The sequence below is a fragment of the Meles meles genome, chromosome X, assembly GCF_922984935.1.
Source record: "Meles meles chromosome X, mMelMel3.1 paternal haplotype, whole genome shotgun sequence".
Taxonomy (NCBI): Eukaryota; Metazoa; Chordata; class Mammalia; order Carnivora; family Mustelidae; genus Meles; species Meles meles.
Window position 1 is genome coordinate 47,428,616 of NC_060087.1, and position 14,837 is coordinate 47,443,452.

At 38.8% G+C, this 14,837-nt stretch overlaps 1 protein-coding gene across 2 annotated transcripts in view; it reads right to left on the minus strand.

Annotated features, from left to right (window-relative positions):
• FAM120C (family with sequence similarity 120C) overlaps positions 1 to 14,837 on the minus strand; it is a 120,027-nt gene that overhangs the window by 83,861 nt on the left and 21,329 nt on the right. For both annotated transcript variants that reach the window (XM_045994707.1, XM_045994709.1), the window contains exons 2-4: positions 13,022 to 13,268; positions 10,762 to 10,844; positions 5,347 to 5,475 (exon numbers count right to left, since the gene is read on the minus strand). In XM_045994707.1, coding sequence (XP_045850663.1) covers positions 5,347 to 5,475; positions 10,762 to 10,844; positions 13,022 to 13,268 — 459 coding nt within the window. The remainder of the gene's footprint in view (positions 1 to 5,346; positions 5,476 to 10,761; positions 10,845 to 13,021; positions 13,269 to 14,837) is intronic.

A 14,837-nucleotide genomic window follows, 5' to 3' on the forward strand; every position in this document is an offset into this window, starting at 1 on the left:
CATGGTACTGGCACAACAACAGACACATAGATCAATGGAACAGAACAGAGAACACAGGAATGGACCCTCACTCTATGGTCAACTAATCCTTGACAAGGAACCCAAGAATGGACCCTCCACTCTATGGCCAACTAATCTTTGACAAAGCAGGAAAGAATATCAATGGGAAAATTCTCTTTCACAAATGGTGCTGGGAAAACTAGAGAGCAACATACAAAAGAATGAAACTTGAGCACTTTTCACACCATATACAAAAATAAATTCAAAATGGATGAAAGAACTCAATGTGAGACAGGAATCCATCAGAATCCTATAGGAGAACATACATGGAAACTCTTTGACCTCAGCCACAGATACGTCTCCAAAGGCAAGGGAAACAAAGGCAAAAATGAAATATTGGAACTTCATCAAGATAGAAAGTTTTTGCACAGCAAGGAAAGAGTCAACAAAACCAAAAGACAACTGACAGAATGGGAGAAAATACTTGCAAATGACATATCAGATAAAACGCTGTGTCCAAAATCTATAAAGAACTTATCAAACTCAACACCCAAAGAACAAATAATCCAATCAAGAAATGGGCACAAGACATGAACAGACATTTCTGCAAAGACCTCCAAATGGCCAACACACACATGAAAAAGTGCTCCACATCACTCGGCATCAGGGAAATACAAATCAAAACCACAATGAGATACCACCGCACATCAGTCAGAATAGCTAAAACTAACAAATCAGGGAACAACAGATGTTGGGGAGGATGTGGAGAAAGGGGAATCCTCCTACACTGTTGGTGGGAATGCAAGCTGGTGCAGCCACTCTGGAAAACAGTATGGAGGTTCCTCAAAAAGTTGAAAATAGAGCTACCCTATGATGCAGCAATTGCAATACTGGGTATTTACTCCAAAGATACAAATGTAGTGATCTGAAGGGGCACTTGCACCCCAATGTTTATAGCAGCCATGTCCACAATATCCAAACTGTGGAAAGAGCCCAGATGTCCACTGACAGATAAATGGATGAAGAAGATGTGGTGTGTATATATACGATGGAATATTATGCAGCCTCCAAAAAAGAAATCTTGCCATTTGCTACGATGTGGATGGAACTAGAGGGTCTGATGCTAAGCAAAATAAGTTAATCAGAGAAACACAATTATCATATGATCTTACTGATATGTGGAATTTAAGAACAAAGGATCATAGGGGAAGAGAGGACAAAATGAAACAAGATGAAACCAGACAGGGAGACAAACCATAAGAGGCTCTTAATCTTAGGAAACAAACTGTGGCTTGCTGGAGGGGAGAGGGTGGAGGATGCGGTAACAGGGTGATGGACATTGGGGAGGGTTATGTGTGGTAATGAGCACTGAGTATTATATAAGACTGATGAATTACAAACTATAAGACTGATAAATCACAGACCTATATCCCTGAAACAAATAATACATTTTATGTTAATTAATTAAATTTAAAGAATAATAAAAAAGAAAAAAATGTATGGAACTTGTATGCTGAAAACTATATACTGCTGATGAAAACAATCAAAGATGAACTAAATAAATGGAGAGAGATAATTGTATTACTGGATCTAAAAACTCAAATTCATCTAGCCGGCTGACCCTTGAACAACAGGTTTGAGCTGTGTGGGTCACTTATATATGAATTTTTTTTTGATAAATACAATACAGTACTTTAAATGCATTTTCTCTTCCTTATAATTTTCTTAATAACCTTTTCTCCCTCTAGCTTACTTTATCATAAGAATACAGTATATAGTACATTTAACGTACAAAATATGGGTTGACAGTTTATGTCATCAGTAATGCATCCAAGCAACAATAGGCTATTAGCTATGTTTGGGCGGAATTAAAAATTATACATAGATTTTTTAAAAAGATTTTATGTATTTGTCAAACAGAGAGCAGAAGGACGGAGAGCTGCAGGCAGAACAGGCAGAGCACACAGAGGGAGCAGGAGCCTTCCTAGTGAGCAAGGAGCCTGATGTGGAACTCGATCCCAGGACCCAGGGATCATGACCCGAGCCAAAGGCAGATCCTTAACTGACTGAGACACCCAGGAGTCCCTATACATGGATTTTTTACTGCATGGGGGGGTCAGTTTCCCTAACCTCCATGTTGTTAAAGGGTCAATTGTATATTTAATATAAGGAATTCTCATTAAAATCCCAGCAGGATTATTTTTATGGCTACAGAAAAGATTATTCTAAAATGATTATGGAGAGAGAAAGGAATTAGAATAGACAAAATAATTTTGAAAAAGATAAAAAAAAGAAAATTGGAGGGATCACTACCTAATTTTGACTTACCATAAAGCTACAGTATTCAAGACAGAGTCTTATTTGCAAAGAGACACATGGGTCAACTCAACAGAACAGTGTTCAGAAACAGACCCACACAAACGGCAATTCAATGGAGAAAGACAGTCTTTTCAACAAACTGCTGAAACAACTGAACACCATATGCAAAATGTAAACAAAAACACCTGACACGGAATGGGAGAAGATATTTGCAAATGACAGTACAGACAAAAGGTTGATATCCAGGATCTATAAAGAACTTCTCAAACTCAACACACACAAAACAGATAATCATATCAAAAAATGGGCAGAAGATATGAACAGACACTTCTCCAACGAAGACATACAAATGGCTATCAGACACATGAAAAAATGTTCATCATCACTAGCCATCAGGAAGATTCAAATTAAAGCTACATTGAGATACCATCTGACACCAGTTAGAATGGCCAAAATTAGCAAGACAGGAAACAACGTGTGTTGGAGAGGATGTGGAGAAAGGGGAACCCTCTTACACTGTTGGTGGGAATGCAAGTTAGTGCAGCCACTTTGGAGAACAGTGTGGAGATTCCTCAAGAAATTAAGAATAGAGCTTCCCTATGACCCTGCAATTGCACTGCTGGGTATTTACCCCAAAGATACAGATGTAGTGAAAAGAAGGGCCATCTGTACCCCAATGTTTATTGCAGCAATGGCTACGGTCGCCAAACTGTGGAAAGAACCAAGATGCCCTTCAACGGATGAATGGATAAGGAAGATGTGGTCCATATACACAATGGAGTATTATGCCTCCATCAGAAAGGATGAATACCCAACTTTTGTAGCAACATGGACGGGACTGGAAGAGATAATGCTGAGCGAAATAAGTCAAGCAGAGAGAGTCAAGTATCATATGGTCTCACTTATTTGTGGAGCATAACAAATAATGTGGAGGACATGGGGAGATGGAGAGGAGAAGGGAATTGAGGGAAACTGGAAGGGGAGATGAACCATGAGAGACTATGGACTCTGAAAAACAACCAGAGGGTTTTGAAGGGGCGGGGGGGGGGGTGGGAGGTTGAGGAACCAGGTGGTGGGTAATAGGGAGGGCACGTACTGCATGGAGCACTGGGTGTGATGCCAAAACAATGAACACTGTTATGCTGTAAATAAACAAAAACAAACAAACAAAAAAACACCTGACACGTTATACAAAATGAACTCAAAATGGATGATTTGTTCTAAATATAAAATGTAAAAGTATATCATTTTTATACCAGGACAATATTAGCATGCCTGCAGTTAGGCAAAGGATTTTTATAGATGACACCAAAAGCATGATCCATAACAGATGAAAATTTTAAACTTTTCCTTTGCAAAACACACTGTTAAGGGGCGCCTGGGTGGCTGAGTGGGTTAAAGCCTCTGCCTTTGGCTCACGTCATGATCCCAGAGTCCTGGGATGGAGCCCCGCATCGGGCTCTCTGCTCAGCTGGGGGCCTGCTTCCTCCTCTCTCTCTGACTGCCACTCTGCCTACTTGTGATCTCTCTGTCAAGTAAATAAATTAATTAAATCTTAAAAAAAAAAGACACCGTTAAGAGAATGTAAAAATAAACTACGGGCAGGGAGAAAATGTTTGCAAACCAGATATCTGACAATGGACTTTAAGCAAGAATATACAAAGAACTCTCAAAAATCGACAGTGAGTAAATAAACAACTCGGGTAAAAATGGACAAAAGACTGTTCAAGAATATTCACCAATAAGGGTTGATGAATGGCAAATACACACAAGAAAAAAGTGTTCATCATTACTCATTTGAGAAATGCAAATTAAAATTATGGAGAACTACCACTATACCCCTTTTAGAATGGCTGTAAAAAAATACTGACAGTAACAAGAGCTAGGGAGGAATGAAACAGCCACACTGGAAAATGGTTTGGCAGGGGCTTATAAAGTTATAGTTAAAGATGTGCCTACCATATGACCCCGAAATCCCACTCCTAAGCATTCACACCAAGGAAATGAAAACTTTTGTTCATAAGAAAAAGCCCAGTACACAAATGTTTATAGCAACTCTATTCAAACAACCAAAAATTGGGAACAACTCAAATATCTTCCAGGGGTGAATAAATAAACATATTATGGTATAGCCACACAATGTATACTACTTGGTAATAAAAAGGAATGAATTATTGATGATGTAATATGTAACAATTTAGAAGATTCCTGAAGGCATTATGTTGAAAGAAAAATGTTATTCTTAAAAGATTACATACTGTATGATTTCATTCATATGTTATTCTCTAAAAGATATAACTGTAGTGACAGAGAACAGACTGGTAGTTTGCAGAAGGTAATGATGTTTGGGTGTGATTACAAAGGGATAGCATGAGAGATATCTGGGGTGATTTAATCTACACATGTGCTAAAAATTCACAGAACTATATACACACATATATAAATGTTGGTTTTACTTTATGTTAATTTTAAAAATAAACTGAAAAACCCATACTGCAAGTATAAATTAAATTATTAGAAATAAAACTAACTTATTTTCCTAACTTTAAATTTTATTTCACAAGACAAATTCCCAGTAGAGCCCATATATCATTATTAACAATGACGTATTGTTTTTTGTTTTATGTGGACCTTGTAGTCTTTTTCATTACCCATTAACCTCTACTAAGCAAAAACTTCTTTAAAGTATACATTGAAACAAATAGAAGAGAAGAAGGACATATTCTAGAGTGATAACTACAGCAAGTTGTTTGTGAGCAATGAGATTTTAAATGGCTTTATTTTCTAAATTTTCCAGAATGAGCTTATATAACATTGATAATTAGTGGGGAAAAGCTAAAGAACCCTTTCAGCCCAGGCCTAGTATTGTTTTCAGAGGAAACTCTAGGGCTCTGGTCTGTAAGCACGGAGAAGAGACAAGCAGCTACAAGGAGAGAAGATAGGTAGCACAGAGAAAAAAAATCAGATCTGCTGGTGGTACTAGTAAAGGTAAGAAAACTGGTGACTCTTAAGTAGAAGCCAACTTACCTGAGACTGTTTGAAAACATCCTTCCCAACCACATCCAGGTTTGAGGGGTCTTTGATGGAACTAACATACTCAGAAACAGCCTTGATCACCACATCACAGGGAGGAAGCACCAGCTGATGAGCTCGCACCTAGAAGAGATAAAATACGCAAGGTACACTGACATCAGTGATGGATCACTAAGACAAAGAGTGAGGTAGGGGGCGCCTGGGTGGCTCAGTGGGTTAAAGCCTCTGCCTTTGGCTCAAGTCATGATCCCAGGGTCCTGGGATCGAGCCCCACATCGGGCTCTCTGCTCAGCAGGGAGCTTGCTTCCCTTCCTCTCCCTCTGCCTGCTTCTCTGCCTACTTGTGATCTCTGTCTACTTGTGATCTCTGTCTGTCAAATAAATAAATAAAATCTTTTTTTAAAAAAAGGAGTGAGGTAGGCCTAAGACAGAGAATTCAAATTCAGTAAATGTACTGATAGGTAGTTAAAATCTTTTCTTTGAAAATATTTTCCCATGTAATTCTCAGTATACAACACTTGGAAAAGATCAAACAGTATAAAGAAAAATAACATCATATCATTTATAATCCTACTATGGAGAGAGCCACTAGTTGATGACACTGTCATAATTCATCAGTTTTCTTTCATAATACCATTTGGCTGCTTCAATGTTTTGCTATTAAAGGTAAGGTTTTAATTTTAAGACCAGGTTTGGATCCCAATTTGAACTAACCACAAAAAAGTCTTTTTGGGACAATCAGGAAGATCTTAAAATGGACTAGATATTAAAATGATACCAAGAAATTATCATTAATTTTGTTAAAAGTAACAATGGCATTGTGCTCATGCATGAAAATGCCCTTATGTTTTAGAGATGCATATCGTAGAATGTGGGAGTAAAATGACTTGAGGTCCGGAATTTATTTTATAATACATTAGCAACAGAAACAAACAAACAAAAAAACCCCAGCAAGTATGGCTACATCTTGATAACTGTTGGAGCTAGAAGATGTTACAACAGTGACTGTCTATGCTATTATTTTCTCTATTTTTATGATGCTCGAAAATTTTTTAAATACAGGGTTTTTATTTATTTATTTCTTTTCAGCATAACAGATTCATTGTTTATGCACCACACCCAGTGCTCCATGCAATACGTGCCCTCCTTAATACCCACCACCTGGATCCCCCAACCTCCCACGCCCCACCCCTTCAAAACGCTCAGAATGTTTTTCAGAGTCCATAGTCTCTCATGGTTCATCTCCCCTTCCAATTTCCCTCAACTCCCTTCTCCTCTCCATCTCCAGGTTTTTTTTAATACCATGATAAAAATGTAGGTATGATTTTTTGTTCATTTTCCAGTTACATAATTACAAGCTTCCTAAAATTATAATTAGTCGAAGAGTATAAACTTCTTAAAGACTTTTTATATAAAATCGTTTGGGCAAAAGGCTGTACCACTGATTCCTTCAACAAGTGTTTACTGCCTATTGTGTACTAACTAGGTGCTGTCACAGGCACCAAGAATAAAGCAGTGAACAAGACAGAAAGATCGCTATCCCCATGGAAGCTTAAATTGCGGTGTAGGTGTGTCAGAATAGGGTGAGGGGAGTCAAACAGAATAAATAAGTAAAATGCACACTGTGCTAGATGTAGATAAGTGCTACAGAGAAAATCTAAGCAGAGGATGGCCTTGGGAATTCAAGTGTGTGCATGCACATGCACAAGCATAATATTAAATAATATTTAATATTCATTAATTATATTAAATAAGATGGTCAGGAAAGGCCTCACTGAGAGAATGACATTTGAGAATACCTCTTAAGAGTGAGGCACAAAGCTATGTGGGAGGGAAAAGCATCCCAAGTAGAGGGAATAATAAGTACAAAGGTTCTACAAACAAAAGAAAAGAAAAGATGGCATCATAACTGTAACAGAGGCCAGTCAGTACAGGACTTTGTAGGCCCTGGTCACGATTGAGTGAGTGACATGAAGAGGCACTGGAGGATTTTGAATACAGAAGTAACATGATCTGAATCAGTTTTTAACCTTCACTCTTGCTGTTGTACTGAGAATAGGTTTTGGGGAGGGAAGAGTGCAAACAGAAGACCAATAGTTAATAAGCTGTTCTAATAATCCAAGCAAGAAATAATGGTGGCTTGACCAGTGTAGTAGCAATGAAAATGGTGTGAAGTGGACATATATTGGAAGGAGAACTGATGGTATTTGCTAGCAGAGGAAATACAGGGTGTGAGAAAGAGAGCAAGAAGTCAAGGATGACCTATGGTTTTTAGCCTGAGCAATTAGAAGGATGAGACTGCCATTAATAAAAATGGGGGAAGGCTCTGGGAGGAACACATTTAGGGGAAAGATCACAAGTTTCCACTTAGATACACTTCCTTAAGATGTTTAGTAGGCTGTTAGATATTACAATCTGGAGTTCAAGAGGCATGTCAACACTAGAGATACAGATTTAGGAGTCATCAATGGATTGGTGATACTTAAAAGTCATGAGATTGGATGCTATCAATCACTAAGGCAAAATGTGTAGGGAGAACTGAGAGAAGGGACCAAGGACAGAATTCAGGGACACTCCAAACATAAGAAGTAGAAAAGAAGACAAAGAAGCAACAAAGGAAACAGCAGCAGCAGCCAGTGAAGCAGGAGGGAAACTAGAAGAGAGTGGTGTCCTTAGAGCCAAGTGAAGAACATGTTCTAAGGAAGAGGGAGTAAGCAATTGGGTCAAATGTCACTAACTGGTCAAGTAAGATGAAAACTGAGAATTGGCCATTAGATTTATTAACATCAAGGATTATGAACATCTGGACCTTGTCAAGAACAATTTAAAACAGATTGCAGAAAGAATAGGGAAAATGGATAATAAACAGTTCAAGTGTAGATGATTCTCTAGAGTGTTCTTCTATAAGGGAAGGAAGAAATGTGGTTCCATAGAGAAAAGGAAAGATGGAACAATAGCTTGGATGGAGGGAGTAAGGTCAAGAGCAGGATTTGCTTTATTTTTTTAAGATGGGAAAAATCTGATGGGAAAAATCCAATGAAGAGAGAAAAACTGATGATGCAGGAGAAAGAAGTAAGAATTGCAAAAGTGATGCCCTTCAGTTAGCAAGAGGGAATGTGATTTGGCATGTCAGTAGAGGGGTTGGCCTTAGACGGGAACATGGACAGGTCATCCACAGCTAACACAAGGCAAGCAGAACATGTGGGCACATAGATGCATGTAGGTGAGAAGATGAAAGGCTAGGAGCCGGTGAAGTGCTGTTTCAAATGCATCCATTTCCTCAGTGAAATGGGAAGCTAGCTCATGAGCTGACAGTGAGCAAGGAGGAGGGAGTATCAGCAGCTTAAGGAGAGAGGGAAAGGTATGAACTAGAAGAGTGAAAGAATTTAGAGAAAAGTTATATATTCACCAACTTACACTACCACCAGAAACGTATGGGAGTATCAGTTTCAACATAGCCTTGACAGTAGTGGACAGACTTGTTTTTCAGTATCTGCCAAACTGTTAGGTTAAAAAAAATCATTTAATTTACATGTGTGATCACTAGGGAGATTTAACACCTATCTAGTCATACTATTGGCCACTGTATTTCTTCTTTTGTGAACTGTCCACTTGAGTCTTTTGCTCATTATCTCATTTACTGGGGTATTAGTATTTAACTTCATAGGTTTATATGAATCCTTAAGATGTTAAGGGTATTATCTTCAAGAGATGGTGCTCGGAAAACTGGACAGGTACATGAAGAAGAAAGAAACTTGTCCATTCTCTTACACCATACACAAAAAGAAACTCAAAATGGATTAAAGACTTAAATGTGAGACCTGAAACCATAAAAATCCTTGAAGAAGGCACAGGCAGTAATCTGTTTGACAATGGCTATAATAACATTGTTTTAGACATGACTCCTGAGGCAAGGGCAACAAAAGGAAAAATAAACTATTGGGACTACAAAATAAAAAGCTTCTGTGCAGCAAAGGAAACAATCAACAGAATGAAAAGGCAACCTATAACTGAATGGAAGGAGGTATTTGCAAATGACATATATGATAAGGGGTTTATATCTAAAATATAGAGCGAACTGATATAACTCAACACCCCAAAAGACAAATAATCCAATTAAAAAATGGGCAGAAGGGCGCCTGGGTGGCTCAGTGGGTTGGGCCTCTGCCTTCGGCTCAGGTCATGATCTCAGGGTCCTGGGATCGAGTCCCGCATCGGGCTCTCTGCTCAGCAGCGAGCCTGCTTCCCTCCTCTCTCTCTGCCTGCCTCTCTGCCTACTTGTGATCTCTCTCTGTCAAGTAAATAAATAAAGTCTTTAAAAAATGAACATTTAAAAAAATGGGCAGAAGACATGAACAGAGATTTCTCCAAAGAAGACATGAAGATGGCCAACAGACACATGAAAAGATGCTCAATATCACTTATCATCAGGGAATTGCAAATCAAAACTAACAATGAGTATCACCTCACACCAGTCAGAATGGCTGAAATCAAAAACACAATAAACAACAGGTGTTGATGAGGATGTGGAGAAAAAGGAACCCTCCTGCACTGTTGGTGGGAATGCAAAGTGTGCTGGCACTGTGGAAAACAGTATGGAGTTTTCTCAAAAAGTTAAAAAATAGAACTGCCTTACAATCCAGTAATGGCACTACTGAGTATTACACAAAGAACATGAAAACACTAATTCAAAACTATATATGTACACCTATGTTTACTGCAGTACTATTTACAATAGCCATATTATGGAAGCAGCCCAAGTGTCCATCAATAGAAAAATGGATAAAGAGATGTGGTATGTATGTATGTATGTATGTATGTATGTATGTGTGTATGTGTGTGTATATATATATTCAGTATGTGTGTGTGTGTATATATGTGTGTGTGTGTATATATATATATATATACTCATAAAAAAGAATGAAATCTTGCCATTTGCAATGACATGGATGGAGCTACAGAGTATACTGCTAAGTGAAATAAATCAGTCAGAGAAAGACAAATACCATATGATTTCCCTCATATGTGGAATTTAAGTAAGAAAAAAATGAACAAAGCAAAAAAAAGAGAGACAAATCAAGAAACAGACTCTTAACTGTAGAGAACTGATGGTTACGAGAGACGGGGGTGGGTGTGGAGATGGATTAAATAGGTGATGGTGACTATGGAGTGTACTTGTCTTGGTGAGCGCTCGATGTGTGGAATCACTATACTGTATACCTCAAAGTAATATGATACTGTGTGTTAACTATACTGGAAAAAGATATTAAGGGTACTGATCATAATTATAATTTCTGTATTTGAAATAATTTAAGCCTAATGAAAGGTAATTATTCTATCAAAACTCCAATAGAAAAAACCTGATATCCCCTAGGCATGGATGTTTAGGCAGGAAATGGGGGCACTTTACCTTAAGTGACGCAAGGGGATGCTCTGGTCCCAAGAGGCTCCAGTGAAAAGCAGCCAGGTCCTCATCTGGAAGAATGTGGTTACCTATAAAGTACATTTGTCATTTATTGACTGTGCAAATGTTTTCATAGCACCTCCAGGCCATGAAAGGGCTTCTGGGGAAGAAAATAATCAAATAATTCACAGAGGTGTAGATTCTCAGTGTAATATCTATAGTATCTATGTGTTGATTACTTACTATGTATCACATGCATTATACGTTTTATTATTGTAATAACCATGCCTAAGAGTATTATTATCCCCATTTTACAGATAAGGAAACTGAGGTTCAGACAAGTTTGGTGACATAAACCAAGTAGCTTGGTTAATAAGTGCCCCCACCAGGATAAGAAGCAAGCTCCAAAGCCCATGCTATTATCTATCATCTAGTCATTCTGCCTTTTATAATAGCAGCCACAATTACTGACTGCCTACTAAGTGCCGGGCATTTTATACGTCTCATTTCATTTAATTCTGTCAATAACACAATGAGGTATACCATTCCATTTCACAGATGAAGAAACTGAAACCAGGGAGGTGTGACTTCAGCGATCTGTCACAGGCCTAATTCTATGACTTGTGCTGACTCCATTAGATATGCCAAACTCAAATCCTTTGGGATTGTAAGCAGAGGTTACACCTGAGACAATATATTAACCTTCATGCTGTCAGTACTCAGAAAGCCACCTGAAAACATAACAACTCTCGGGGTGCTTGGGTGGCTCAGGTAGTTAAGTGTCCAACTCTTGGTTTCAGATCAGGTCATGATCTCAGCATCCTGGGACTGAGCCCCATATCAGGTTCCACGTTCTGCAGAAATCTACTTTAAGATTCTCTCTGCCGGGTTAAAGCCTCTGCCTTCGGTTCAGGTCATGATCCCAGGGTCCTGGGATCGAGCCCCGCATCGGGCTCTCTCCTTGGTGGGGAGCCTGCTTCCTCCTCTCTCTCTCTCTGCCTGCCTCTCTGCCTACTTGTGATCTCTCTCTGTCGAATAAATAGATAAAATCTTTAAAAAAAAAAAAAAAAGATTCTCTCTGCCTCTCCTGCTGCCCCTCCCCTACCTGCATTTTTTTTCTCTCAAATAAATAGATAAATCTTTAAAAAAAAACATAACCAACTCTCTGGAGCTTACTTTTTTTTAAAAGATTTTATTTATTTCTTTGACAGACAGATATCACAGGTAGGCAGAGAGGCAGTCAGAGAGAGAGGAGGAAGCAGGCTCCCTGCTGAGCAGAGGGCCTGATGCAGGGCTCCATCCCAGGACCCTGGGATCATGACCTGAGCTGACAGCAGAGGCTTTAACCCACTGAGCCACCCAGGCATCCCTGGAGTTTACTTTTAAATGCATCTTTAAAAGATAAGTTGATGTTCTTTTAAACCAGTGGTTATAGGCAAGGACACATTAGGGATCAATCCTTGGACAGCATTACAAAGGGGTGTATCTGAGGATTCCTTTTCTTTTTTTTTTTTAATAAACATTGTATGATGCTTACTAAATGATGCAGAATCCTACCTTGAGTAAAGCTTTACACAGTTGGAACCACCTAGGACTTCATCAAACCCACCAAACAGATCATCTAAAATATTTTGTGCCTATTTTCTAATGAATGGTAGTCCAATAAATATCTGGTGTGTAGTAAAAAAAAAAAAAAAAGATAAGTTGATGGATGGCTACAATGGACAGATATATGGTAAAGCAAGTATAGGAAAATGTTAATGGCAGAATATAGGTGGTAGATATAGGATATATAGGATTTTCACTACCAAATTCTTTCAATTTTGCTGTGTGTTTGGAAATTCTCATAATACAATGTTAGCACAAGAGAAAAAGAAAAACATATACAACAACTTGTGTTCTTCATCTAAATTGAAACAGCAGGAAAGAAATGCTAATGCTCTGAATAGGGCACCAAAGCTATCTGGGGCTAGTAAAACATTTGGCCTAAGACAGTACTCTGTATAAAATGTTATGGAATGTAACAAAAAAAGTTTTACAAAAATCAAAATAATTTTCTAGGATGTCCTATATTAAATTCAAGACAAACATGCTGAGCTTCTAATAAGAAGCCCAAAAGCCTACTGGGTTTTCCCCAGTACAGTGTTTAGCATGTGGACTTTAAAAAGATAAATTCAATTATGATAGGCTAAATTGCTGGTCTTCATGTCTTAACACTGGAAAAGGAAACTTCACCAATCACTGGAGCCTGTTCTTGGATACCTACCTAGCAGTGCAGCAAATATGGGAAAATTCATCCGCTTCAAGCCCAGCTGCTTGGCTACCTCCTGCATCAGGAACTGATTGGTAGTGAGATTCTTCCCATTCCAGCTCAGCTTCAGAGCATGGGAACTGTAGTAAGAAGGAATATTGTAGAGAGCATACTCGGAATCATGGGCAAGAAGGCCATGGAAGCCATTTTCCCTGAAAAAAGCCACCACTTCCAAATGGTGGTCTTCAAGGCTCTGAAAGACCTAGGAGGGAAGAAGAGAGGAATATGTCATATAACAGAAACTGACTATATTTGGTTAGAGTCCAGAAAGTTAGTAACAAAATTTTGTAGTTGAAATTTAAGATCACTCACGGCTAAACACAATACTCAACAACAACAAAAGTCTCTCCCAGATTCAAACTTGATTATTCCTACTATAAACAAAGATAGCATTATCTATGTTTTCATTGAGATGCCCAATGCTTTCATGAAACTGTGGTGTGAGGCATTTCAAGAGAATACTGAACCATAAGAGACTATGGACTCTGAAAAACAACCTGAGGGTTTTGAAGGGTCAGGGGTGGGAGGTTGGGGGAACAGGTGGTGGGTGATGGGGAGGGCACGTTTTGCATGGAGCACTGGGTGTTGTGCAAAAAGAATGAATACTGTTACGCTGAAAAAATTAATAAAAGGGGGAAAAAAAAAAAAAATACAAAAAAAAAAAAAAAAAAGAGAATACTGAAATTAACATGGTATATATTAAGTTTCTGTTGCACACAGTAACAGAAGAAACCTCTGTTAGAAAGATAATAAAGCATTATTTATTGCTCATCACCTTCTATATGCCACATATACCTTACCTACATTATCTCATTGTAAGAACAACCAAGAATAAGGTAGGTATGGATGAAAAAACTTTTTTTTTTCCCATTTTATTTATTTTTTCAGCGTAACAGTATTCATTCTTTTTGCACAACACCCAGTGCTCCATGCAAAACGTGCCCTCCCCATTACCCACCACCTTTCCCCCAACCTCCCACCCCTGACCCTTCAAAACCCTCAGGTTGCCCCAACCTCCCACCCCTGAAAAAACTTACATGTAGAAATAGACACAGGTTAAATTAATATAGTTAGAATCTAATTCTAAGTTCATCTAACTCTTTTTTTTTTAAAATCTAACACCTTTCAAAAAAATCCTTGCTGGGGTGCCTGGGTGGCTCAGTGGGTTAAAGCCTCTGCCTTCGGCTCAGGTCGTGATCCCAGGATCCTGGAATCAAGCCCCGCATCGGGCTCTCTGCTCAGTGGGGAGCCTGCTTCCTCTTCTCTCTCTCTGCCTGCCTCTCTGCCTACTTGTGATCTCTGTCTGTCAAATAAATAAATAAAATCTTTTTTAAAAAAATCCTTGCTTGTGGGTACCTGAGTGGCTCAGTTGTTTAAGCCTCTGACTCCTGGTTTTGGCTCAAGTCATGATCTCATGGATGGTAAGATGGAGCCCCACGTTGGGCTCCAAGCTCAGCAGGGAGTCTGCTTGAAAAGTCTCTCCCTCTGCCCCTCCCCCAACTCACCGGGGTCAGGGGGTTGCTGCACTGTCTCTCTAAAATAAATAAATAAATCTTTAAAAAAATCCTTGCTTGATTTCTTAGGAACATCTTAGACGACGGAGCACTTCCAGCAGGTAGAGGTCAGAAACATCACCCCATTTTGGAAATGGGAAAACTAAGTCTATGAGAGGTTGGCTGCCTCTAAAGCTGCATAATGAATGAGAGTACACAGGATTCAAACCCAGGCTATTCTGAATCGGGATGGCACTTATTTCTACCGTACCAGGCTT